Here is a 23,684-nt window from a genome sequence, read left to right on the forward strand (position 1 = left end):
CTGAGCTCTCTGCCCTGTCAGTGAAGTGATGGCCCCTTGTGTGAGGGACAACAGTTGGGTTAAGGTGACTATGGTGAATCATGTGAGGTCTGGTCCTGCTCTTGCCAGGGACTCGGTGGCACTCAGGGATTTCAGGCAGTAATGGGGTGTTTGTTAACCCGTCCTTCCTTGCAGTGCTCCAGAAGGGTCAGCTTGGTGACACTGGCTCTGACAGCACCACAGATCTCACATCATCTCCTCAGAGCACAGCAGGTCACACAAATCCAGGATGTGCCCATGATGCATCCCAAGAATCCTCTGCTCTGCTGCAATTTATTTCTAAGATCTTTATTTTTTTAGACAAGTGACTCCTGGGAGTGCTCCCTGCCACTTGACACAGAATCCCTGTGTGCCACTGAGTTGTTCTGTGCTTTGGCTGCACTCTCCTTCTGCTGGCACAAACCCCTTGGAGGCCAGTGTGACACTGGAGTTTTGCTAAGAAAAGGCAATCTCAGGACTGGGAAGCTGAAAAAAAAGAAACAAAACTGCACGTTTGAGCTGTGGCATTTCCCTTGGGAATTTGCTGGTGCTGCTGGGGCATCCATGGCTTTGTATTCCTGCTGTCCTGCAGACACTCCTAGCTGCAATATACTGATTTTATTGTACTTTATCCCAGTCAGGACCCAGGTGCTTTAAATCACAAGCTCCCCACAGACCAGCTGGAGCACATGGGCTGCCCTGACAGGGGTGCTGCTCTTCCTGTGGCTTTGGTCTGGCTGGAGCCTGGTGACCCCTGAGCCCTTCTCCTCCCCCTGAGGGCAGTTTGGTGAGGAGTGTCTTCTCCCTGTGCTGGGGACAGTTTTCCTGCACATCCCCCTGCCCAGGGACAGGTTAGCCCCTCTGCACACTGCCAAGTTCTCATTTAGGTGCTGGAGATACTCTTGGCTTTTATTAAGTGGAGGATGGCTTTCTGCTCTATTTAATCTCTTATTTTCTCTGCACCTTAGCTGCCCGATGTCCCAGTTTGCTGTCCCATCCTTGGGGCTGTCCCATGCACACAAGTGGTGCCTGGAGGAGTTAAACCCATTGCATAACCCAGTGTTAATGCTGGTGGCAGCATATTTTCCACATGATTTAGTTGTCGTTTTGTTGGGGTTATTTTTAATGTTATGCAGGGATTTTTTTTTTTTTTTTTTTTGCTACTTTTGGCCTTGCCATTTTGGAACGGGGCTAATTTGGGATTTGTGGTGAGGCCTCAGGCACGCTGGGCTGGTTGATTTTGTGAAGGGCAGCGTGGCAGTGCAGTTCCAGCTGTGCAAGGTTCCTGGGAGGAGTGGGATGGTCCCATGGCAGTGCAGTTCCAGCTGTGCAATATTCTTGCTCCCATGGCAGTGCAGTTCCAGCTGTGCAAGGTTCCTGGGAGGAGTGGAATGGTCCCATGGCAGTGCAGTTCCAGCTGTGCAATATTCTTGCTCCCATGGCAGTGCAGTTCCAGCTGTGCAGGGTTCCCTGGAGGAGTGGGATGCTCACATGTCTCTCAGGGACAGCATGTTTGCTCTTTAGAAGCTCTGTGAGTAATGCTCAGCTGCACAGCTGGGACTGAAGGTTGGAAAAAAGTCTTCAAAGTGACCCAACAGTCTTTGGGATTAGTTCTAGACTTTTTTTTTTTTTTCTTTTTATTTTCTGCTTTGCCTATATTAAGCATGTGGAAGTGTGCTGTGCTTGCAGGAAGAGTGTGGTTCCACCTCACAGACCCCAGCAGGGTCCAGTCTGAGACAGCCAGAGGAAATGGGATGATGGGCTTGTGTTTGGAGGAGCCCCTTTGGCCCAGCCACACTCCTACAGAGAGAGGGAGGGAGAGAAAAGCAGGCAGCACATCATCAAAGGCCAGGAATAAGTAGGGTGAGATGAACTAAGAGCTGTGTTACTGTCTGGAGGGGTGAGGACTTTGCAAATAATAATGTTTTTATTCATAATAATAAATGATTAAAGAATAATAAATAATCATTGCAAAACACTGAGCAACAACAAAATGCTCACTTAGGCTGGTGGTGCAGGGACCCAGGCACTGAGCTGCAGCAGCCTGGGGTGGGGAGGACTCTTAGAAGTGTGTTTTCCTAAAACCTCCCTCTGTGCCTGCATCAGAGGAATGAGCTGCATGTGGCTGATGCCTCCAGGAGCTTGCAGGGGACTGGGATGATCTTGTGCTCACTCTGCCTTTGGGATATTTGCTGTATCTGCTGTGGGTGATGCAGAGCAGCTGAGGCTGGCAGGGGACAAGGCCACATCACCAAAGTGCACCTGGGGCACTTTGTCCTTGCTGGCAGCTCCTGCCTGGTGCCTGGGGGAGTAGATAATTCCCTCTTTTTTCTTAAAGAGCCGTTGGCTGAGGCAGTAGTTTTAAATTTGCTTCTCTTGAAGAACTTTGTTAGGCTGGAGCATCTTGCAGGAGAGACAGGCAGCCTGTCTCCGAGGGAAGCTGAAGGGTTTGGGTTTCTGAGCAGATATGGACAGAACGGGAGCGAGACCACAGGAGCTCCATGGCTGCGTGGGTGTTGTCTGGCACAACATGTCTCGATGCAAATGTGTTGGGTTTTCCACAAGCCAGGGCCGGCAGCCTCTGATCTGCGTCAGCTGGAGCTCGAGGAGGGCACGTGGCAGTGGATGCCAAGGACTCCCTGTGTCTGCAGAGCCAGCCAGCTCCCCCAGAACGTGGCTGAGCCTGTTCACACCGGCAGTGTGCACCGTGCTGTGATTCCAGCGGTCTGGAGGAGTGGGATGTGTAGCTCTGCCAGCCTTTAACAGCTGTACCTGGGCACGGGGCTGTGGGGTAAAAGCCTTTGTCACTGCCAGATGTGGGCTGAGGATTTTCTGGGTGCTGGTCCTGCTCTGTGGCAGCAGATCAGCTGCTGGGGGATCTGGTGTGCTCACACCCCTACAGCAGCATCCCTTTGCCATGGCAGGTTCGGTGGAGTGGGCAGGGATTGAGTAAAAACAGTCAACAGAGAAAGAAAATCCCAAATTTAATGTAATTATTATGGAGGAAGATCCCACACACCTCCTCTCTCCCAGCCTGCTGGTACCGTGAGTCTCTGCACGTGCTTTACTCCTGCTTTGCTTGCAGCAGGCAGCTCCTTGCCAGGAGTGATGCCTTGTGAAGGCTGACCTAGAACAGAGACTAGATGAAGTTAAAGAATAAAGCAGGGTTCCATTACAAGGTTTTAATGAGTACACCTTGGGCAGCACAAGAGCCCAGCCAGGGCTACACCCAAGATGGACCCAAAATGGTCACAGAATGGGTGATTGATCATGGGGTCTCTCACTTTTGTAAGTTCTGCTCCATTTGCATATTGGGAGTTCATTGTCCAATTCCAGCTTTAGCCCATCAAGTCCCATCCTTCTTGTTTTTCTCTCTTCAGACAACGTTGTTTGTGCTCTTGGGCCTGAGATTTGGATGATTTGTCCTTGGTGCCCAGCTAGAAGGAGACCAGGAAGGAATTGTTTTGTCTCCCTACTTTGTACAGAGAGCTCGCCATCCCCTAATACGAAGCCCAGACCCACCAGCTAAAGCAGAAAAAAAAAAAAAGCTAAAAGAGAATCTGAAAAACATAAAAGCCAAAAGCTGAGGCGTCAGGAGCAGCCCCTCTGAGCAGCTGTGTTCTGTGTCTCCCCCCAGGTGCAGAGGCCGTTCCCAGCCACGCTCCTGCCATGACGGACGCTCCGCGGGATGCCGGCCCCAAGCCGGCGGCGCCGGCGCGGCCGGACAAGCCGGCTGCGGATTTCGGCTACGTGGGCATCGACGCCATCCTGGAGCAGCTGAGGAGGAAAGCCATGAAACAGGGCTTCGAGTTCAACATCATGGTTGTGGGTGAGTTGTGCCTGCTGCCCGCAGCGTGCTCAGCCGGGTGTTGTCATTGTGCCACCACAATGTTTGTCCCCTTTGGAGCCGCCTCGGGAGCAGCGCTGAGAGCTCTGCCTTGGCAGTCAGCAAACCCTGCTCCTGAGGAGCTGACTTGGGGTCAGCTGGAGTTAAAGATGTCTGTATGATGTGTCCTCATCCTCCTCCATCTTGGGGTGCTTTATCCATAGGCACATCCAACAGGAAAGCACCTTGAGGGATGTCAGGGCTCACAAGAGCTCCCTTGACAGACACAAAGAGACCCACTGCCTGGAGCTCTGGCAGTGTGTCACCCTGATTTCACCTGTCCCCAGTGTGCCACACAGCCTTCCCCTCTCCCCAGGTGCTCCATTTAACAGTGAGCAGGGGTGCACTGAGAGCTCTGTTTTGGCTCTGCATGCCCAGCTCCAGGCCTGTTAGTGCTTGGCCCTGTGTGTTTAGGCAGCAGAGGACTGGGAGCATTTCCCCCAGCCTGGTCCTTGTGTTTCTTACAGCCCCACAGTGACAGTCAAAGAGAGTTTTCCTGTTCTGGATTGCAGCCATTGGTGATGTTGCAAGCTTGGTTCTAAAATTGCTGTTTGATTAGGGAGTGGCATGATGCCAGGAAATGATGCTGGTTGGTCCTACCATTGGCTTTGGCAGCCTGGAGGACCCTGAAGGATGTGGGTGAAACCCTTGCTGACTCTGCTTGTCACTGTGGGACAAGGGCATGCTGGTGGCAATGCCATGATAGTTGGCTGTAATGTGTCGTGGCAGAACGGGGCCATTGGGTCCCCATGGTGTGTGCAGGATCTCTGCAGTGTTTGCAGGGGGCTCTGACCTTTCAGGAGTTAATATTTTTCTGCTCCCTGGGTTTTGAGGAGTTAATTCTGTTTTCTGCACTTTGAAAAAATTGTTCTCCAAGCTTATGGGACAGCTGTTCCTGGAGAGTCAGGAGCTGCTGGTGTCCTTTCCACACAGATCAGCATCAGCTCTGGGATATGAAGCATGAAAATGCTTTTCTAAAAGTTGTTTTTCTAAAGTTGTGGAATCTCATGTGCTTCTTGGGCTGTTGTTTGTGGGATTCAGAGAAGCTCCTGGCATGGACCTGTGTCTGTGCAGCCAGCTGGGCTGATTGCAGCAGCAAGTTTGTCAGGGAAGCAGCAGCAGATGCAGCAGGCCTGAGGTTTGGAGGATTGTTGCTGCTGTTAGTCCTGTCCAGATAAAGGCTTGCCAAGCTGCTCCAAAGCCTTCCCTATGGAACTGGACAGAGCAGACTGCAGGAGAGTGAAGGCATACTTGGGATGCTTTTTCCTGGGGTTTCCTGATCCCATTGCCCTGCTGAGCATCACCACAGCCCTTCAAACATCCTCAGCACTGTCTGCCAGTCCTTGGGGTTGCTGGGGTTTTTCCTGGATGCAGGGAACCAGCTCTTAATTTGCTGCTTTGGAGCCAGGGAGGGGCTTTGCTACCTGCAGCATCCTCCTGGCTGGGCTGGACTGGAGCTCCTTGGCTTGGGGGGAGCTGCAGGGGGCAGCTGCTCCTCATCCCTCCCTCCATCCCTCTGGCAGATCTGGTGCAGGCTGAGTCTGTCAGCAGCCCCATCTCCTGGCCCCTGACAGAGCAGGGAGTGCTGACTCTGGGTTATCCTGCTCTCTTCCAGGTCAGAGTGGCTTGGGGAAATCCACGTTAATCAACACCCTCTTCAAATCCAAGATCAGCCGGAAATCTGTACAGCCAGCTGCTGAGGAGAGGATCCCCAAGACCATTGAAATCAAATCCATCACTCACGGTGAGGCTCTGCAGGTCCCACCTGCTGCTTTGGCTTTAGGTCCTGCTCTGCCTTGTGTCTCTGGGGACTCACAGAGTTTTGGACCTCCATAAACCTCCACTCTTATCTCTCTGAATGGGTTTTTACCATCCAGAGATGCTTGCAGGGCTGAGAAAACATCTGTTTTTTATTTATTCATCAGCATTGAGTAATTGTGTTGGAAGGGACCAATGAGGTGGCTGTGGGGGTGGCATTTCAGGGTGGATAAGGGCTGGATCCCTTTGGAGGGCTGATTGGTGTCTCTGAGGAGCTGTGAAGGTGCATTTCTCCCCTGGGAGCAAGCTCCATCACTGCAGCTGATTTTGGAAGGGTGGGCTTGGCCAGAGCACCCATCACGCAGCAGCTTTCCTCTCTTCCAGAGATTGAGGAGAAGGGGGTTCGCATGAAGCTGACAGTCATCGACACGCCGGGCTTTGGGGACCACATCAACAACGAGAACTGGTGAGCTGCCCCTCTGCCCTGGCTGCAGGGGGAGGGCAGGAGAGCCCCAGCACACCCTGACCCCGTGCCCAGGGCTGGAGCCTGGCACTGCTCTGTGGGCAGGAGGAAGGAGTTTGTTGTGGTGGCAGAGCAGTGCCATGCTCCCCGTGAGAGCCACAAACATCCTGCTGTTCCAGCCATGAGACAACCTTTGTTTGTGGCTGGGAGCAGCTGTGTGCCAGCAGGGCCAGTCCCCAGACCCTGCTCATGTGGCTCTGGAGGCTGAACTCTTGCCCAGGATCCCTGGCACAGTGTCTGGCTCTGCAGGATGGCCCCCAGGCTGGCAGGGCTGGCCCATGGCAAGGACCTTGTCCCCACCACCAGCTGGCCTGGGCTTGTGGGCTTTGATTTGCTCATGCTCCTGTGCTGCGGCATCCTACAAGGAGCCAGGGCACGGTCCCAGCACTGCTGCTCCGCAGCTGGGTCCACAAGGAGAGAAGGGAGCACTTTTTAGGCACTTGCTTGTCTAAAGCAGCCAGTAAATCCCCTCCTGCAGCAGTGCATGGAGCTGCTAAGCAGTGAACACCTGGGGTTTGTGATTTAGGAGATGCTGAGCACCGCGGGCTCTGCAGTTCTGCTTCATGCAGAAGGTCAGGGTGATCCAGGTCCCTCACACCATCCTGTGTTGCCCTCTCTCTGCAGCTGGCAGCCCATCATGAAGTTCATCAACGACCAGTATGAGAAGTACCTGCAGGAGGAGATCAACATCAACAGGAAGAAGCAGATCCCTGACACACGGGTGCACTGCTGTATTTATTTCATCCCAGCCACGGGCCACTCGTACGTACCTCGCTGTCCCTGCTCCCCTTGGCCTTCCCTCTGCATGGCCCAGCAGCTCAGCCCTCAGGGTACTTCTGCCCAGGATTCTCCCATGTTTTTTGGGGCTTGAGGAGCTCCAGGACAGCTTGAAGCCATCCTCAGGGCTGTATCATCTGGAGGCTTTGCAATAACCCAGCAGAGCTGCTGTACCCCAGAGAAATGTGGTATTTCCTCTTCTGAGGGGCCTTGAAATCCTCTCTGAGCTCTTGGGAGCTGCTGCATTTGCTGTGTCACCTGGCTTGCTTGACCAAGGATGGACACATGTCTCAAACTGGATGGAGAGGCTACTTTAGCAAGCAGAACATTAATATTTTTTTTTCTTTGTCCCTGACATTGTAAGAGGAGAAGCCAGTTTTCCTTGTGCTTCCAAGGCAGCAAGCACCCTCACCCTGTAAGGGTATTTTGTAGGTTGTTTGACTAGTTTGCAAGTGGGATGCTGTTTATTCAGCCCAGAGTTCTCCTGGCTCTGGCACTTTTCAAGTGACAACATCAAAAGACCCAGATCTCACTCTTATTTTTTTTTCCTTTTCTGTTTTATTTTTTTCCCTCCTAGGCACACAGCCCACCCTGGAAATCTGGGACACTTAAAATGTCTTGAAAAATGTGACTTAAAGTATCACAACAGAAAACGAGACCTAAGTTTCCTTTTGATTTGTGTCAATTCCTTCCACTTCTGGCTCTGTCTGCATTGGGGATGTTTTTGGGTCTGTTTTCAAAAGTAAACTTAAGCCTCCAGCACTGTATTAATGTCAGCCTTTTCCACTTCCCCATGTGGAGATTTATTCCAATAGAAAAGACTTTGTTTTGCTTCTGTCAGTGGGTAGACCAAAAATGCATCCTTCACTGGAATAAAATGACTGCATGGGCCAGTAATGCCCCTCTTGTGTAACTGATCAGGAGCAGAGGGGCTGATGAAACATTTATGGTTGAACACAATAAAACAGAGAAGGTTTCAAAGGGAAATGACATTTTTAGGCCAATCTAACGTGTTGCTCCCACTAATCTCAGCCCAGATCTGCAGCCCCTGCCTCGGCAGGTCTGACTTGCAGCTTTAGCTGTGCTCCAGCTTTTCCTCAGCCCTGTGGCTGTTTAACTCTTGCAGAACCCATCAGATGCTCAGAGGGCTGGGCGTGCTGGGTGCCTGGCAGTGCAGGAGGGGATGTGGAGCCCCGTTCCGTGTCCCCCGGCGGAGCCTCTCCAGCCGCGCTCTGGTTTCCCTCACCCGCCGGCCAACAGCAATTGTGTGGATTTTCAGCTGCCTTTTTTCCTTCTCTCCAGTGAACATGTGTTTCCAATATCCGAGCGAGCCCGGCAGCTGGGGGCTGTTGTTGCTGAGCCCTGTGCTGATCCTCTTTCCCTGCAGGCTGAGAGCCTGGCTGGGGCTGTCCCCCCCTGTCACTGGCTCACCCATCCCCTCCTGCCACCTGAGGGGCAAACCCCACTAGGAGGGGGAGGTTGATGGGAAATTCTGCTTCTCTGAGAGCTCAAGCAGGCTTTGGAGTTCCTTTCTGCTCTCTTGTGAAGTCCAAATGATGTTTTTCATCTCATCAAAGGGTGACTTGGGCAGCTCCCCTGCAGGAGCTGCTGCGACAATGCTGTGCGGGAGCCTTGTCCTGGGGTTGTCACACACAGCTGGGTGCAGGTTTGTGCCCTGGCTGAGGCAGCAGGGTATGAGAAGGGCATTGAGGTCCTTGCTGTGGTGCCTCTGTGTTCTCCAGGGGTGACTGGGAGGATGGCAGTGGCTGGTAGAGCTGTAGAGACCTGCACTGGGCACGTTGTCACCCAGCTCCAGAGAAGCCCAGCATGCCCCCATGGCACCATCCACTCACCATCCCAGGTGCTCGGTGCTGCCCTCCTGGGATGTACCTGCACAGGGTGTTTGTGTTGCCTGGGGAGATGCTGCTGATGTAGATGGGCATGACACAGGGCTCCCTGTAAGTGCTGCAGGCAGCTGGGTTAAGCCTGCAGTGAGAGCTTGCTTTTGCCTAGATAAAAAGGAGTGAGGGATAAAAAACAGCAAAGTTGGGGCAGAGATCTGGAGGCCAGAGTATAGGATTGCTTGGCTCAGTTTCAGTCTGGCCCTCCCATCCAGGCAGCTCCAGGGTTAATTAGCAGAGAAATTTCTGCTGCATGAGGGAGTTCACAAGGGAGTTCAGGACAGGCTTTGCAGCCCATCCAGTTCACACACAGCCTGTAACACTCCCATGTAACCGTGCCTGTGAAGGCTGAGGATGGTGCTGGCAGGGGCTTCCAGCTGCAGCTGCACAGGCTGGGCTCTGCCACCCAATAAATATCCCTGCTCTGACCCATGCAAAGCCCTGTTCAGCTCAAGAATGGCTCTGGAACTCTCCCTGGCCTCATCAGCACCTCTCCTGCCTCTGCCTGAGCTGCTGGCTCAGGAACTGCCACCTACTCTCTCTTTGCCCTCTGGCTGCCCCTCTCAGGTGCCCAGCAGCTCCCTGGAGCAGGTGATGGGGCTGGGCAGCAGTTGGGTCCTCACTGGTGTTTGCTTAACACACAGCTCAAATTCCTGCTGTTAGTTTGGTCTGGGGCACAACCAAAAGGAAATAACTTCACAGCTCACTGTGGATTTTCATTCCTGTAACAGCACTTCAGGGGAACCAGCAGGAACGAGCCTGTGCTTAGATCCTGTCTGTGCACAGTGGCAGAAATAATGTGTGTCCTGGGCACCACAATGTGTGCCCAGCCCTGGCAAGGTCTGCACAGCCTCCCCCAAGGCCACTGCAGGAGGGGATGAGGGAACAACCAGCACCACCTGGAGTGGTTTGAGCCCATGCTGCACCTCCTGCTCCAGCCCATCCACTCCCCTTTGAGCACCTCCACCCCTCCCAGCAGAACCCAATACATTTATAAGTTCATAATATCAGGGACCACTTGGAGAAGGGGAGGAAAATAGGTTAGTTATTTTCTTGAGCCTTCCTTTCTCTTCTGTGATGCACTTGGAGCAAATAGCACTTGTCACCACCTTAATCCATGGCGTCTTCACATGAATGTGATGTGTAGCTACAGGCAGGCATTGTTCTTAGTGAAAAGGTTCATTTCCTTTTACATAATTAAGGTTTTGGGGAAGCTACCTACCTAGCAGGAGTTGATAGTTTATCTAGAAACTTGCAGAAAACCCTAAAAACATACAGTTTGCTCTGCTGGGGAGTCTCAGGGTGGTGCAGGAGGTGACCTCCGTGGATGAGGCACTTGCAGGAGCCTATGGGAGCAGCAAGTTGTGTCAGAGGTGCCTGGGGGCAGATGGGACACGGTCACTGTGCCTGGGGGATGCTGCTGGACACAGCAGGGCTGTGGGCAGGCCCTGGCTCTGCCTCCTCTCCTGGCTCACTGTGGCATCCTCGGGATGAGTGAGGGATCTGAGGGATGGAACTGAGCTTTTAACATGTAGATTGAGCAAATGTCTGCCTGATTGTGGATTCATCTGCATTGGCTCCCTATGCATCCTGGTCTTTAAAGGAAAAGCTGATGAAAGAGGCAGGAACACAGGCTCAGTGGGGAAGAAGCTTTTAGAGGAGAAAAATTGTTTGGAAAATAGCAAAGAGAGAGGAGGGAAAAGAATTCTGCTGGGAAAGGAGCATTACTGCATTACTTCCTTGGAGGTCTGGGAAATACATTATGCAGAGCTCCAAACAATGTTTGCCAGCAGCAAGTCAGCTTAGATGTGTCCATGGGGGGGTTCCTTGTGGTTTTTTCTATTCTTTTTCCCCTTTAATAGCCAAAATCTCTCTTTCCTGGGGCCCAGGGTGATCTGTGACCCTGTGTTTGTGTTAGGACCTCGTTTGTCCCTGTGCTAATGATGTGCTCGGGGCTGTGTGTGTTGTTGGTGTGTGGGGACAGGATCCACCTGGCACAGTCCAGCTCCATCCCTGGGAGAGGGGATGACCAGGGGAGGGTTCAGCTGGGTCACCAGTGCTGCCTGCTCTGGGGCAGCCTTGAGCTGCTGTTTTCGGGTCAGCTGGAGCTGAGTGGGTCTCTCTGGAGCTGAATGTCCCTCCCTCAGCACTGGAGCCAGGTAGAAATGTCCCTGTGGGATGGGGACACTGCCTGGTGGCTGCTGAGGGGCAAGATCAGTCCCTTCCCCTCTGCACTCCTGTGCCTGGGTCTGCAGGGGTCTCTGAGCCCTTTGTAGGGGCTGAGGAGACCATGGTGGGGTTTGGCTTGAGTGTGCTGGCAGTGGGTGCTCTCCTGGCCCTTCAGTGAGGGCTCATTTCCATCACCTCCTGCCCAAAGGTGATCCTTGACCCTGGGGCCTCCAGGTTTCCTTTTCAAGGCAACACCTACTCAGCTGTGCTGCATGTCCCTCCTCCTCACTTTCAGAGCCACCGAGTGGAAGCTGCAGCACCTGGAGGTGCCCCAAGGAGGGTTTTCTCCTGGTTTGGGACCCCCAGCAGTTGAAACATCTTCAGGGAGGACTGAGGAGCAGGGAGGGGGATGATGGCCAGGTGCCTTCATCGCTGTCTGCAGGCCTTGGATGTGGAGCAGTGTGGAAGTGGAGCTGTGTCAGTGCTGTCAGCAGGGAGGGATTTCCCGAGGTGCTGATCACTGGGGTTATGCAATCCCTGCAGCTTTCCTCTGCTGAGACTTTTGTTGTAGAGATTTTCTGACATTCTCGCCCTCTGGAACAAGCAGCATCTCTTTTGTGCTCTGTGAGCCCCTGGAGAATGTCCAGAGCTTTTTTTTAATCCCAGCTGATGAATGTGAGAGGCACTCCCAGCTTGTGCATAACCACAGACTTTAGGGTTTACTTTAAGTAAACCCTTTCATACAACCTTTTTGTATGACCCTTTGAAAGAAATGTAGAGACCAATATGAATTATGATTGTTGTGTGACATTGATGGAGAACTTAAAAGTTTCCTAAATCAAAATTTTGTGCAGGTATATGATAAAACTTCAGCATTGAGTTTTCTGGATAAAGTATCTATATCACTTTGAACAACATAAATATTAATTTACATTTTATTGCTTTTGTATCACCAGTGTAACAGTTGCTTCCAAATACTCTGGGAGCAAATAAATGATGAAGCAGATATTAAATGGGGTATGCAGAAATACTCTCAGTAAGTTGTCCCAAGCAACTACTGCTCAACACAGGGGGGAATGTGAGCAGAGACAGTCATATGTGGCCATTTCCAGGTTGTGCTGTCCCTGGATGGTTGGTGACAGCTTGGCTAGAGCTGGAACAGGTTTTGATTTGTACATGGCAGCAGGCTGGCCCTGCAGCCAGCACCGCCCTGCTCTCACCCCAGCTCCACCAAGGACACCAGTAGCTCTGGGCAAGTTCCTGCAGTCCCCGGTGGCCCTGCAGAGATAAAAGCCCTCTGCCACTTCACAGGGCTTTGGGAGGGTTCACAGGCGATAGCGGCAGCTTTGAAAGGGAAATGTTTAAAGTGTTGTCAAACCCTCTCTTTGCTGTTGTGCTTTTAAGAAATTGTCTTTACTTGTCCTATCTGAAAGGAAGAGATTCCCTCTCTGTCTGCTCTTCCAATGTCCCTCCCTGCCAGGGGATTGCAGCAGCCTGGGAGTGCAAATCCCCTTTTTCCTGCTGTTTTCAAATCCCCTTCTTCTTGCTGTTTTCCAGGAATGCAAATCCCCGTTTCCCTGCTGTTTGCAAATCCCCTTTTTCCTGCCGTTTTCAAATCTCGTTTTTCCTGCTGTTTTCCAGGCTCAGGCCGTTGGACATCGAGTTCATGAAGCGCCTGAGCAAAGTGGTCAACATCGTCCCGGTGATCGCCAAAGCCGACACGCTAACGCTGGAGGAGAGGGACTACTTCAAACAACGGGTAAGGGGCTGCTGCCCCTTCCCCGGGCTCCCAGCTGTGCTAGCCCATCCCCTGCTGCCTCTGCCCCCCTCGTGGCTCTCCTGGCAGGGCTGTGCAGGCAGGGCCTGGCCGGGAGCCCAGCGCATTCCTCCGGCTGCAGCTCGGAGCGATCCCGCGTGGCCGCAGGGTAGGCCTGCTCTCCAGGCACTTCTTGTGTTTCTCTTGGATCTTTGTCAGTGCAGGATAAGTTTGGGAGCTCCAGGCCTGCTTCTCCTGCCTCCTTTTGTTGTTGTTGTTGTTATTTTCAGGCTGGTTTCTGTTATTTTGGGAGGTTGATGCATGTAGGGGCTAGAGAAGCCTCTCTCTGCAGCATCGTGCACTGATACAGGAACCAGTCAAAAACATGTGGGTTTGCTGAGCTCAGCTGGGCGAGGTTTAAGAGGGAAGCAAGGTATGAAATTCCCGTGGTTGGGAGCTGAGGAGGGTCTGTGAATGCACAGCAAGGCATGGGCTGTGCTCTGAGAGGTGGAGGTGGCCCATTTGGGGGTTTGGTAAGGCCCTGTAAATCCGTTTGTGTGGGTGGTGGATGTGGCTGCAGGCGTGTTGGCCTCAGCATTCCCTGCAGAAGTAAAAACCACCAAGCTCCTTGATCCATGAGTCTGACCTGGGAGAAGTAAATGGAAAGAGAGTCTTGCCAAAAGGGTAGTTTTAGGGGCCACTCCTTTGGTTATGGACACCTTAGCCAGGGGTAGTCCCATACCCCTGAAATACCCAGCCTGGTTTTGGGGGCTGATCCAAACTCTCCAAGCAATTTCCTTGGCTGGAGGCTGGCTGGGAATGGAGCTGAGGGGTGACCCAGGCTGGGCTCCCTTGGCTTGTCAGGCTGTTTGCACAGAGCTCTGCAAGGAGCTGGTGAGGGGACACGGAGGGGTGAGCCCTTGGTGCCACATCTCTCTGTGGTGGCTTCTGCAGGCTGCTGGCTCCACTCAGAGGTTACCAGTGCTCCCATCCCTGTGTCTGTAGGTGAGTGGCTGGCTCTGGTGCTACAGTCAGTCTGGGACCTCAGATGTCACCTGGGCACCCTTGGCTGCTGATACCATGGAAGACCATGGGGACAGTGCCTGGCTCTCCTGCTCTGTACTGCCTCAGCACAGGACGAGCTCATCCTATCTCTGATTGCTTCCTGATTATAACCAGACCTCCCAAATCCTTTCAGATGGAGGGAGAACACGTAGCCACATGGTGTGTTTGCTCCCAGGAGATGAGAGGGCAGGAAATCAGACCAGCTGGGCACAGGCTGGGATCTTTTCCACTCATTCATTCCAGTGTGCCTGCATGTGTGCTTCCAAAAGCAGAGTCCTGTCTGCATCATGGGTGTAGCTGGTTCAGAAAGATGATAGGTTTCAGGTTTGGATGGGGTGGGCAGGGGATGTGAAGCACCAGCCTGGCTGCAGGTTGGTGCCAGTGCTGTGCTGAGGGAGTAGAATGTGCTCCCTGGAGTTGGCTTTGTTGGGTTGTTCCCCTAAACCCAGTGTGGGGTTTGGTGGGGGGTGGGAGGCCCAGCTGGGGGCACCCCCTGGGCTGGATCCACTGCTTTGCCAGCCTGCACTGTAGGACTGGTGTGGAGTTGTTGCCACAGGAAGTGGTGGGAGCTGCTGCCAGCCTGGGTTTGGGTTTGCAGCATCGTAGGAGAAGGTTGATCCTTCAAAACTCCCTGTGAGCTGAGTCTCCCCCCAGGAATCAGATTTCAGCATCTCTTGGCCTTGCACAGAGGCAAAGTCCTTAGAGTCTGCCCTTCCAAGCTGTGTCCTTGTCCCCCCAGATCACACTTCTTTTCCAAGAAGTGTAAACAAACCCCAGAGAGCAGCAGCTTTTCACCTTTGTTACAAAGCCCTTTCACCTTTGTTACAAAGCCCTTTCACCTTTGTTACAAAGCCTTTTCACTTTTGTGTTACAAGCCTGGCAGCTGTGTTCCCCTTCGCTTGGGCAGCTTGGGTTGTCTTGTTTGTCTTTTCCAATCCCCAAACAACATCCAGCTCATGTAGCTTCATCTCACTCTCTGCCTGAGCTGTGCCTTGGCACCAGGACCTTGCAGAGGTTCCAGGGCAAGTTCTTGGTGGGTGTGTGGCACAGGTCTCTGTCCCCCAGGGTGGGCCGAATTTAGGATGGAGGGGGAGGATGCTGCTGCTGTGACTGGTGGGCATCACTCAGAGACCCTCTGGTAGCAGCTGCCATGGTGGGAGTGCATCTCCTGTGCCTGCCTGTCCTTCACCTGTCCCTGTGCTCTTCCCTCCTAGATAATGGCTGATCTCCTGGCCAACGGGATTGACGTGTACCCCCAGAAGGAGTTTGATGAGGACTCTGAAGATCGGCTGGTGAACGAGAAATTCCGGGTCAGTGCAGGGGCTGTGGCTGGGCAGACCCTGCAGCTCCAGGGGCTGGGCATGTCCTGGGGGTTTCCTTCCAAAAGGCCTCTGTTTTCTTCCCAAAGCTGCTGTGTCCTGTCCATGGGGTTTGCCCAGCAGCAGGGATCCTGCCAGAGCTCAGGGCAGGGGTGGAAAGAGGGTCAGAAAGGCTGCTGGGGAAGCCTTTCCATACTCTTTTCCCATCTCCACCCTGCCAGATGCCCTCAGCAGAGGGGTCCATGGCCTCTTCCCCTGCCCCAGGCTCAGGAAACAGAGGTGCCTGCCCATCCCTGGCTAGGGCAGCAGCCTTCCCAGCACTGGGATGGAATTTCACCTGTAGGCTGCCTGCAGCTGGCAATTCCATGCTGCAGGAATCAGCCAGCAATTTTTTGGCACAGTACAGTGGATTGGACAAATTTGAGGAAGAAAAGCATCTTTTAGGGACTCTGAAGTTCAAAGACACTAACTTGGATCAGGAAATGAGTTGGCCACAGGTTGCCAGATGCTGGGGGAAATTCCCAGGGAAATTTTGGGATCCCTTTGCTCCAGCTGTACCTGGTGCCTGCCAATGAGGGACTTGACCAGGCTGGGTTTGGGCTGGTTTTAGGCTGGGCACATGTGCAGGAGATGCTGGTACCCAGTCCTGGGCTGCCTATGGGCCCTGGCAGGCAGCACTGCTCAGGAACATCAGGGGCAAACCAGCTCATCCCATGAAACCCCTCTGGAAACAGGAGGATATCAGACTTTGGTCACTGGTTTGGTTTCCTGATCAGTTCTCAGAAGAAATCACAGCCTTGTTTTTCCCTTTCCACAGGAAATGATCCCATTTGCAGTGGTGGGCAGTGACCAGGAGTACCAGGTGAATGGAAGAAGAATCCTTGGGAGGAAGACCAAGTGGGGCACCATTGAAGGTACCTCATCCTTGCCTCCCCTCCTGAGCCCACCTCCCTGCCCTGGCAGAAGGCAAAAAAGTCCAAAACCAGCAGTAGAAGTTGAGCTGGATGTGGTGCTTCTCTGCCCCTCCAAAAAAAAGATAATTTTCCTGATGTTTGAGGACAGGAAACCCTTGGCCAATGCTCCTGTGCTGGGTTCCTGGGCCTTTGTTTGGGGGGCTGCTGAGTGCTGGAGGGGACATTTCTGGGGGTCTCATGGCCTGGCTTGTTCTTGTACATTTAATTGCCTGATGGCAGGATTTGAGGGCACACCAGTGACATCCCCACGTCTCAATCCTCTGTTGGAACCTTCCCCTGGGATCTGTACCCCCAACATGCCTTTGGTTGGTGGCTGTGTGGGATCTCTTCCCTCTTTCTTTTTCCCAGCGGCATCTCCCTTTTTTCTCCCCCATTTTACAATCATGGTTTAAAGGCTAGATGAAAGCTCCTGGCTCCAGCACATCTACACATTTCCCTGTTGATGGTTTCTTGCAGCCAGCTGGCTCATCTCCAGTGCCACCCCTCTCATCTTCCTCCCCTTCACTTCACAGGTTCCTCTCATTTACGAGTCTTTTTAATAGGAATCCTGTGTTGAGGGATGGTTTAACAAAGCTGGCAGGAAAATCAGTGTATTTTGGAGCTCTGCTGCCCTCTCGTGCTGTGTCCCTGAACATTCTGAGTTCAGTGGCATTCATTAAACCCTCACTTTCTACTTGTGAAAGCATCTGCCTTCAGCACAGGGAGATCCCCAGGACACAGCCATGGCCACAGGCAGCCTTTGCACAGCAGTGTTTGTGTTTTGCCACTCCTGCATGATGTTTAGTGGAGGAACTCAGTGATCTTAGAGGTCTTCTCCAACAAGAAGGATTATACTATTCTATGTACAGGATTGTTTAGGTAAAAAAAAAAAAAATTAAAGAGGAGTTCTTCCTCTAAATTGAGTAAAATTAGGGGTAAAATAGCAGCTGTCAGACTGATTGTGGTGGAGCAGCACCCCTTGATTTTTCCCTATTGCTCCTTCTGGCAGCAGAGACCTTTTCCAGCAGGAGTTCATGTCCTTGCACAGCCCTGGCAGCCCTCAGCAGCATGCCTGGGATACTGCAGGATGCTCGTGGCTGAGCTACAGATGAAACTTCAGTGGAGACACGCCTGGTGCTCACTGCACAGCTCACCACAGCCCTTCCCCTGTCTTGTCTGGGGTTCTGGGGCTTGTGCTGGGGGGCTGCTGGGAGCTCCCTCCTTGGTGGGACACTGGGAAGGGGCTGTGGATGCTCAGTCTGACCTCACCAGGGCTGAGCTGGGGCAGGGACCTGCTGATAGCTTTACAGCAGCAAAGAGGACTCCTGAGTCCTGCACTTGTACCCTGAGCCCATCTGAGGCCCCCCACAAGCTGGGGAAGCCCCCAGGTGCTGCTTGGCTATGGGGGCTCACTGATGGCTTTCTGTCTCTTGCCAGTGGAGAACACAACACACTGTGAGTTCGCCTACCTGCGGGACCTCCTCATCAGGTCAGTGCCCTGTCCCCAGAGCCTTTGGTCACCAGCTGGCATCCAGGGAAAGGGGACAGCCCAGCACAGCTGGAAGCAGCTGCTGCTTTGCTCTGCTGCTCATCCCTCCATCCCTGCCTTCCCTCCCAGCCCGCTGCCACACTGCAGCCCCTCTGCAAGGGGTGGCCCCACTCCCTGGGGACTGAGTTCAGGGGGGAGAGGAGCAGTGGAGGGGTCAGGACACACTCCAGGATTGCTGGTAGTGTGTGGCTCCAGCTCACCTGCAAGCAGCTTTTGGCCTTAGTGCTCCCTCACCAGTGCCAGATCCCGCCCTCAGTTCAAAGACATCACCCTTCACTGGGGTTTTGTTGTGGGGTCTGGGTACCTCTTGAAAGAAGTGTCCCTTCTGTGGGGGAGAGGGAGGCTGAGCCCCCTGGGCTTGTTAGAGAGGAGGCATGGGATTCTCCTCAATCTGGCTGCAAAGTAAACTCTGGACACATGATCTGTTGCTGGCAGAGCTGTGTGGGGCTACAAAACCTCACCTCAGGACTGGCAGAGTGGGGAACTCCCTGGGTAGGTGTTCTGCAGCCACAGGTCCTCTGTGCCCAGGCACAAGTGAAGGCTTCAGCTCCTGCTGCCCAATAATGCTGCCATCATTGCCTTTACTTCCCTCCTGTGCCCTACAGGCCTCATGAACCAGCAAGGCAGGAGGGGACATTGGGACTGGGCGGTGTTTGGGGTGACGAGGGCTGGGGCGCAGAGGCTGGGCTGGTGTGATCTCTCCATCTCCCTTCCCTGCAGGACACACATGCAGAACATCAAGGATATTACCAGCAACATCCACTTTGAAGCCTACAGGGTGAAGAGGCTGAACGAGGGCCAGAGCTCTCTGTCCAACGGCGTGGCTGACAAGGAGCTGGTGGCCAACGAAATGTAACCGTCCCTCGCCGCAGCCAGGACCTCGCTCGCTCACGCTCGCTCTTTCTCCCCTCTTCCCCCTTTATTTTTATATAAATCCTCTGCCACTGTCCCTCTTGCCCTGCTCCCTGACCCCCCTGCCATGTAAACTGACCAAATAACCAGACGTGCAGCGGGTGGCCGCTCTCCCCCCGCTGCGTTCCGTGAGTTTTGTGCTCAGCCCCCAGAGCGGCGTCCCTGGCCCGGGGACCGGCCCTCTGTGGAGGTCGGGCTCTGGCTTGGCCCCAGCTGTGGCCCCCCAGCCGAGCCCAGGGGAGCAGATCTGTGGGGCCAGCAGGGTTGGGGTGCCCTGGGAGCCCTTGCAGCCCCTCCGTGCAGAGGCTCCTCTCCGTCCATTGAAGGCGAGGGCTCCTCCAGGTGAAGGCAGCCTTCGGAAGCAAGGTACGGTGGGATGAAGAGAGCAGCCAGTGCCATCCTTGTGTCCTGCTGCCCCTTCAAGCCCTCTGCAGCCCTCTGGGACCTTCCAGCCCCCAACCCAGCCCCTGTACCCTGTCTACATGCAATAAACTGGGAGTGTTTAGGTGTCACCTCGCCTGTCACCGACCCCCGGCCAGGCAGAGCGACCTGCTTTGGGAGAAGTGCCTTTTCAGACTGAGACCTTGCAATAGTGTGGGAGAGGGGAGGGAGGGTCTGCCTCGCCTGTCTTTGCAGCCTCCATAGAGACTCTCCTTCCCTCTCCCTTGGGCCAGAGCCATGGCTGATGTCCTGGGAACACTTGTGTATTTATTTGTCACTTAGCTGGGTGGGTCTTTGTCCTCTGAAGGCTCTGAGTGTGTTTGTCCTGAGGGGGCTGAGCGTGGAACTTTGTCTCTGCAAAGCAGTGGTGGGAGGCAGAGGGTTGTCCTGTTTGACCCTTGTGATTCTTGGGCTTTTCCCCACAACAGAGGAGGCTCTTGGGTATCTGTAAATTCCTTTTCGTTTCCTGGGTCCCTCTGTGTGTCCAGGGAAGATGCTCCTGTTTTGCTGGTCCTTGTGCAGGGGGTCTGTGCATGTGCTGACCGAGCCCTGCAGCTGTGGGGGGCTGGGGGGTGTTTGTGGGTGCTCCCCCTGCTCTGCCCCCAGACCCTTCTCTTTCTGTGTGTCTCCAATAAACCAGACCCTGCAAGCATTAGGTAGCACTGTGACAGGAGCAGGGGATCCTGGAGCAAAGCTCTGCAGTCCTGCCCCTCTCCCCAGCTCCTCTTGCCTTTCTGGTGTCTCTCAGTCCTCTCCAAGGGAAAAAGACTTCTGCAAATCACCCATTTTTGGGGGCACACACTGAAGTGGCAGCGTGTCCCATCCTCTAGCACTGGAAGGCACCTGCAGAGCCCACGGGGGACAGAGGCTGGCTCAGCACAGGTGACCAGGAGGAGGCAGGAGGTTCTCTCCCCTTGCTGGGGATGCCCAGGTTTTCAGGGGCTCCCCACACATCCCCCCCAGCAGCCAAAGGGGTGTGGGCAGGGGGTGCATTGTGAGAATCCCTTCTCCCCTTCACTCATATCCCCCCTCCACAACAGCCCCACGGAGCTGTTGGGGAACAGCAGCTCTCTACTTGCTGACTTGCTATATTTTAGCAAAAGCAACAATGAAAAATGTATTAACTGAAAAAGAAACTATATTTCAAGTGTTAAAAAAAAGACTGAAAGGGGAGAAAAACCTCTCATGTGAGGCACTTCTGCAAATGCCATCTTAAACTTTTTTTTTCCTCTAGTTGGTATCTCAAGCTGGGCCAAGCAAGACACGCCGCTTTCTCCTTTGTAACCTGGAAGGAAAAAAAAAGAGAAAATAATACAATAAAAAAACCCTTCATCCAGATCTATTAAAATGGCCTTTTGGGGGTTATAAGCATTATGAAAATTTAGTCCATTTTTGTATAAATAATAGTGTTTAATATGTATTTCCCAAAATAAATGTTTCGAATGCAAATAGAAGGAGGCTTGTTTGGAGATGTCTGTTCCCAGCCTTGGTGGAATCGTTGCTGCATGGACTTTGTAGGGCTGGGTGTGATGGGAGAGTCCAGCCCCAGAACTGCCCTGTTTAGGATGAAAGACAGTTCCTGACCCCCTTGACTCATCCCACCTTGGATACCTGCCCCAGGTACTCTCCAAACTGCTGGAGCTGATTCTGCTGAGCACCTTTGGGCTGATCCTGAGGGAGGCAGGTGGATCCTGTCCCTCTGCTGCCATGGTGGAGGTGTTCCCAGTCTGCTGCCTGGTGCTTTTATGGAGAAGTGGGCTGCCCCTAGTTCCAGGGCAGGCAGCAGCTTGTGTTTCACACCAATGTGTGCACAGGCAGATGGTCTTTTAAACCCTTCAAGGCTGCAGGGTTAGCCTTGGAAGTCGGCTTCCCTTGGAAGATTGGCCATCCTAAAACCACGTTTTTCCCTGGTGTCACAGATCTGACACTGTCCCCTCTGGTTTAATCTCTGTCTCATGTCTTTATTGCATTTTTCCCCCTGAGTAGTTGAACTCGGAAGCCACCTGGAGCTCTAAGTGACCCTGCTTAAGCTGGGGCTGGAGCAAGTGACTTCCAGAGGTCCTTTCCAGCCTCAGCCCCTCTGGGATTGTGTGGCTGTGGGGCTGGATGAGAACAAACCCATCAGGGCAGCACTCAGGTCGGGTTCCTGTGGGGCTCTAAAGCACAGAACAGGTTTATGTGCATTTTAACTCTGCTTTTCTGTTGGCACCTGGGTTTTGGTGCAGTGAATTGTCTCATCTCAGTGAGGGGTGCAGTGATGGGCCCCCTTTGCCCCAGGGCCAGACCCATCCCCATCAATACCCTTTCCTTTTCTGAGCTGCACAGCAGTTCTGTGCTTGCCCTACCCCAAATCCCCCTCACCCCCACAGCTCATAAAGAATTCCAGGTGAGAAGCAGCAAAGTCGAGCTGTTCTCACTGCTGTAACCAGAGCAAGACCCAGAACAAAAGCTCCTAGGGAGGGAGCAGGGAAAATCAACATGTAGTAAGTACAAACACAGGCCATGGGCCTTGCTCCTGGAGGAGCCTACAGCAGCTTTTCCCCATGTTGTGGTTTTCTTGTGCTGGGATCTGGGTTTTTTTTTTGCAGTTTTCCTCACTGTTGGTGTCTGAACATGTGAGGGAGATGGGACAGAGGATGCTCTGGGGCTCTCCAGGCAGCTGCTGGAATCTGAGTTGTCCATGGAGGGATGGGGGACAGAGGATGCTGTCCTGGTGACACGTTGAGAAATGGTTTGTGGATGGAGAGAGGGAAAAGCAGGCAAAATTCCCCAGCTCAGCAGCAAGGGCAGCTTTTGTTTAGGCCAGAGGAGGAGCTCAAGGGGTCGGAGGTGCCTTCATGGGAATGGCTTCCAGATGTTGGGAAGCTCCAGACAGGTGGGGATGGTGAAGGGAGAGCAACACCAGATGCTCTATGGAACAGGGGCTTGTGTGGTGCTGTGGGAAAAATCCCAGCTAGGGGAAGGGCTGGCCATTGCAAAATTCCCCAGAGTGTCCCAGGAGTGACCTGGGAAGGGCTGGATGGGGAGGGTTTGGGCAGAGGAGGAGGGGGCAGGCAAGGAGCTGCTCCCCCTGCCCACACTCTCCAAGGGAAATGTGCCTCAGGATGCCTTGGCTGGCAGAAAGGACCTTGCACTAATGGCTTATTGAGTGGCCTCACTTAAACAAATGAGGGAAATGAAGATGAGTGAGAGTTTAATTACCGGGCTGAGCAGCTTGCCACAGCAAGGATGTGCCCTCCTTGCCTTGCCTGGCTCTGGGAGGGAGAGGGGTCCCCTCAGCACAGCCGGGCTCTGGGGGTGCCTGGCAGCCCTGGAGGGGGTGGCTGCTGGGCCAGGGAGGGCTGGAGATGGGTCAGGTTCCAAAGAGCATCTCCATCCGAAGAGGAGGACTATAAATAATAAGAATAAAAGGGAGTATAAATTATTAAAGCAGCTCATAGCGAGCAGTTCCCGAAACGTCTGCCTGATTTAAAAACTAATTACTTGGAGGGTAATCACCACCAGAAGTGCACACATTTACCCACAGTGCTGCTCTTCCCTCCTCTTCCTTTCGCTCCCTTCTCCTGATTGCTTTCCCAGGCACCGGCACAGACTTATCACTCACCCACAGTGCACAATAAACGGGCTTGTACTCGTCCATCTCCCTGATTAACACCAGTACTGGAGACCTGCTCAGGGAGGAATAAATCCTCTCTGGGTAGGTGCCAGAGCTCACCCTGGATTGGGGGTGGCTCCGTGTGGTGGAAAAGTCTCTCCTCCAAGCTGTGCTTCCAAAAAAAAGCTCAGCAGTCTCTGTTGTTGGTCCCAAGGCAGTTTATTGCAAGTTATCTAAAAGATTTTCTCCTTGGGCTGCTGTGGTTTGCTCAGAGCTCAGGCAGAGGCACACACACACCCTGATATCCTCTCTGACCCCGACTGCTTCTTCTCTCCCCACCCAGGGCTGCTGCTGTCTTTTATATGGGACATTACGTGTGACATGGGTACAGTTTATCCCCCAATGCCTATTACCTATATTAAATGGTGCTTTTCTATCTTTTATATGGTACATTACGTGTTACATGGTTACAGTTTTTCCCAATGCCTATTACCTATATTAAATGGTGATTTTCTATCTTTTATATGGTACATCACGTGTTACATGGTTACAGTTTTTCCCAATACCTATTACCTATATTAAATGGTGCTTTTCTACTCTAAACCAATCTGTGAGTGCCAACATCACCAAGAACATGGAGGTAAGGAAGGAGAAAGAGGGAGGACAGGGCAGGCCCAAATCCCAAATCCATCTTAAAACCTCTGACCCCCATGTACAAAACCAAAACCCCCCTGTACAGCACTCAAAAATTCTTTCCTCTACTTTGTGACTACTTCTACTCTAATATCTAAACTTTTGTGACTTCTTGTTCTTCCTGCAAGGTTGGTAAATCCTTCCATGGTTCAAATCCCAAATCACAGCTGTTTCCAGCTGTGCCAGGGTCTCAGATGCTTCTGACCTGGACCCGGAACATCCAAAGATGTCTGAGGGACATTTTGAGCTCCTCAGGTAGGAGGCCAGGTGCTGGCAGGAGGGGAAGCTGTGGCACCTGCAGAGCCCAGAGGAGCTCTTGGGTGAAGCTGTGCTGCCCAAAACCAGGGCAGCAGCGAGCAGCAGGAGCCC

At 53.1% G+C, this 23,684-nt stretch overlaps 1 protein-coding gene across 8 annotated transcripts in view; it reads left to right on the forward strand.

The window, feature by feature from the left end:
* The window catches only part of SEPTIN9 (septin 9), a 130,691-nt gene extending 110,210 nt beyond the window's left edge, over nt 1-20,481 (forward strand). For all 8 annotated transcript variants that reach the window (XM_021535812.3, XM_021535815.3, XM_077787335.2 and 5 more), the window contains 9 exons: nt 3,656-3,847; nt 5,520-5,648; nt 6,047-6,128; nt 6,810-6,947; nt 12,674-12,791; nt 15,068-15,163; nt 15,990-16,086; nt 17,563-17,614; nt 18,395-20,481. In XM_021535812.3, coding sequence (XP_021391487.2) covers nt 3,656-3,847; nt 5,520-5,648; nt 6,047-6,128; nt 6,810-6,947; nt 12,674-12,791; nt 15,068-15,163; nt 15,990-16,086; nt 17,563-17,614; nt 18,395-18,530 — 1,040 coding nt within the window. In that variant the 3' untranslated portion in view covers nt 18,531-20,481. The remainder of the gene's footprint in view (nt 1-3,655; nt 3,848-5,519; nt 5,649-6,046; nt 6,129-6,809; nt 6,948-12,673; nt 12,792-15,067; nt 15,164-15,989; nt 16,087-17,562; nt 17,615-18,394) is intronic.
* Nucleotides 20,482-23,684: the final 3,203 nt, after the last annotated feature.

The sequence above is a fragment of the Lonchura striata genome, chromosome 18 (genome assembly GCF_050655825.1).
Source record: "Lonchura striata isolate lonStrDom1 chromosome 18, ASM5065582v1, whole genome shotgun sequence".
Taxonomy (NCBI): Eukaryota; Metazoa; Chordata; class Aves; order Passeriformes; family Estrildidae; genus Lonchura; species Lonchura striata.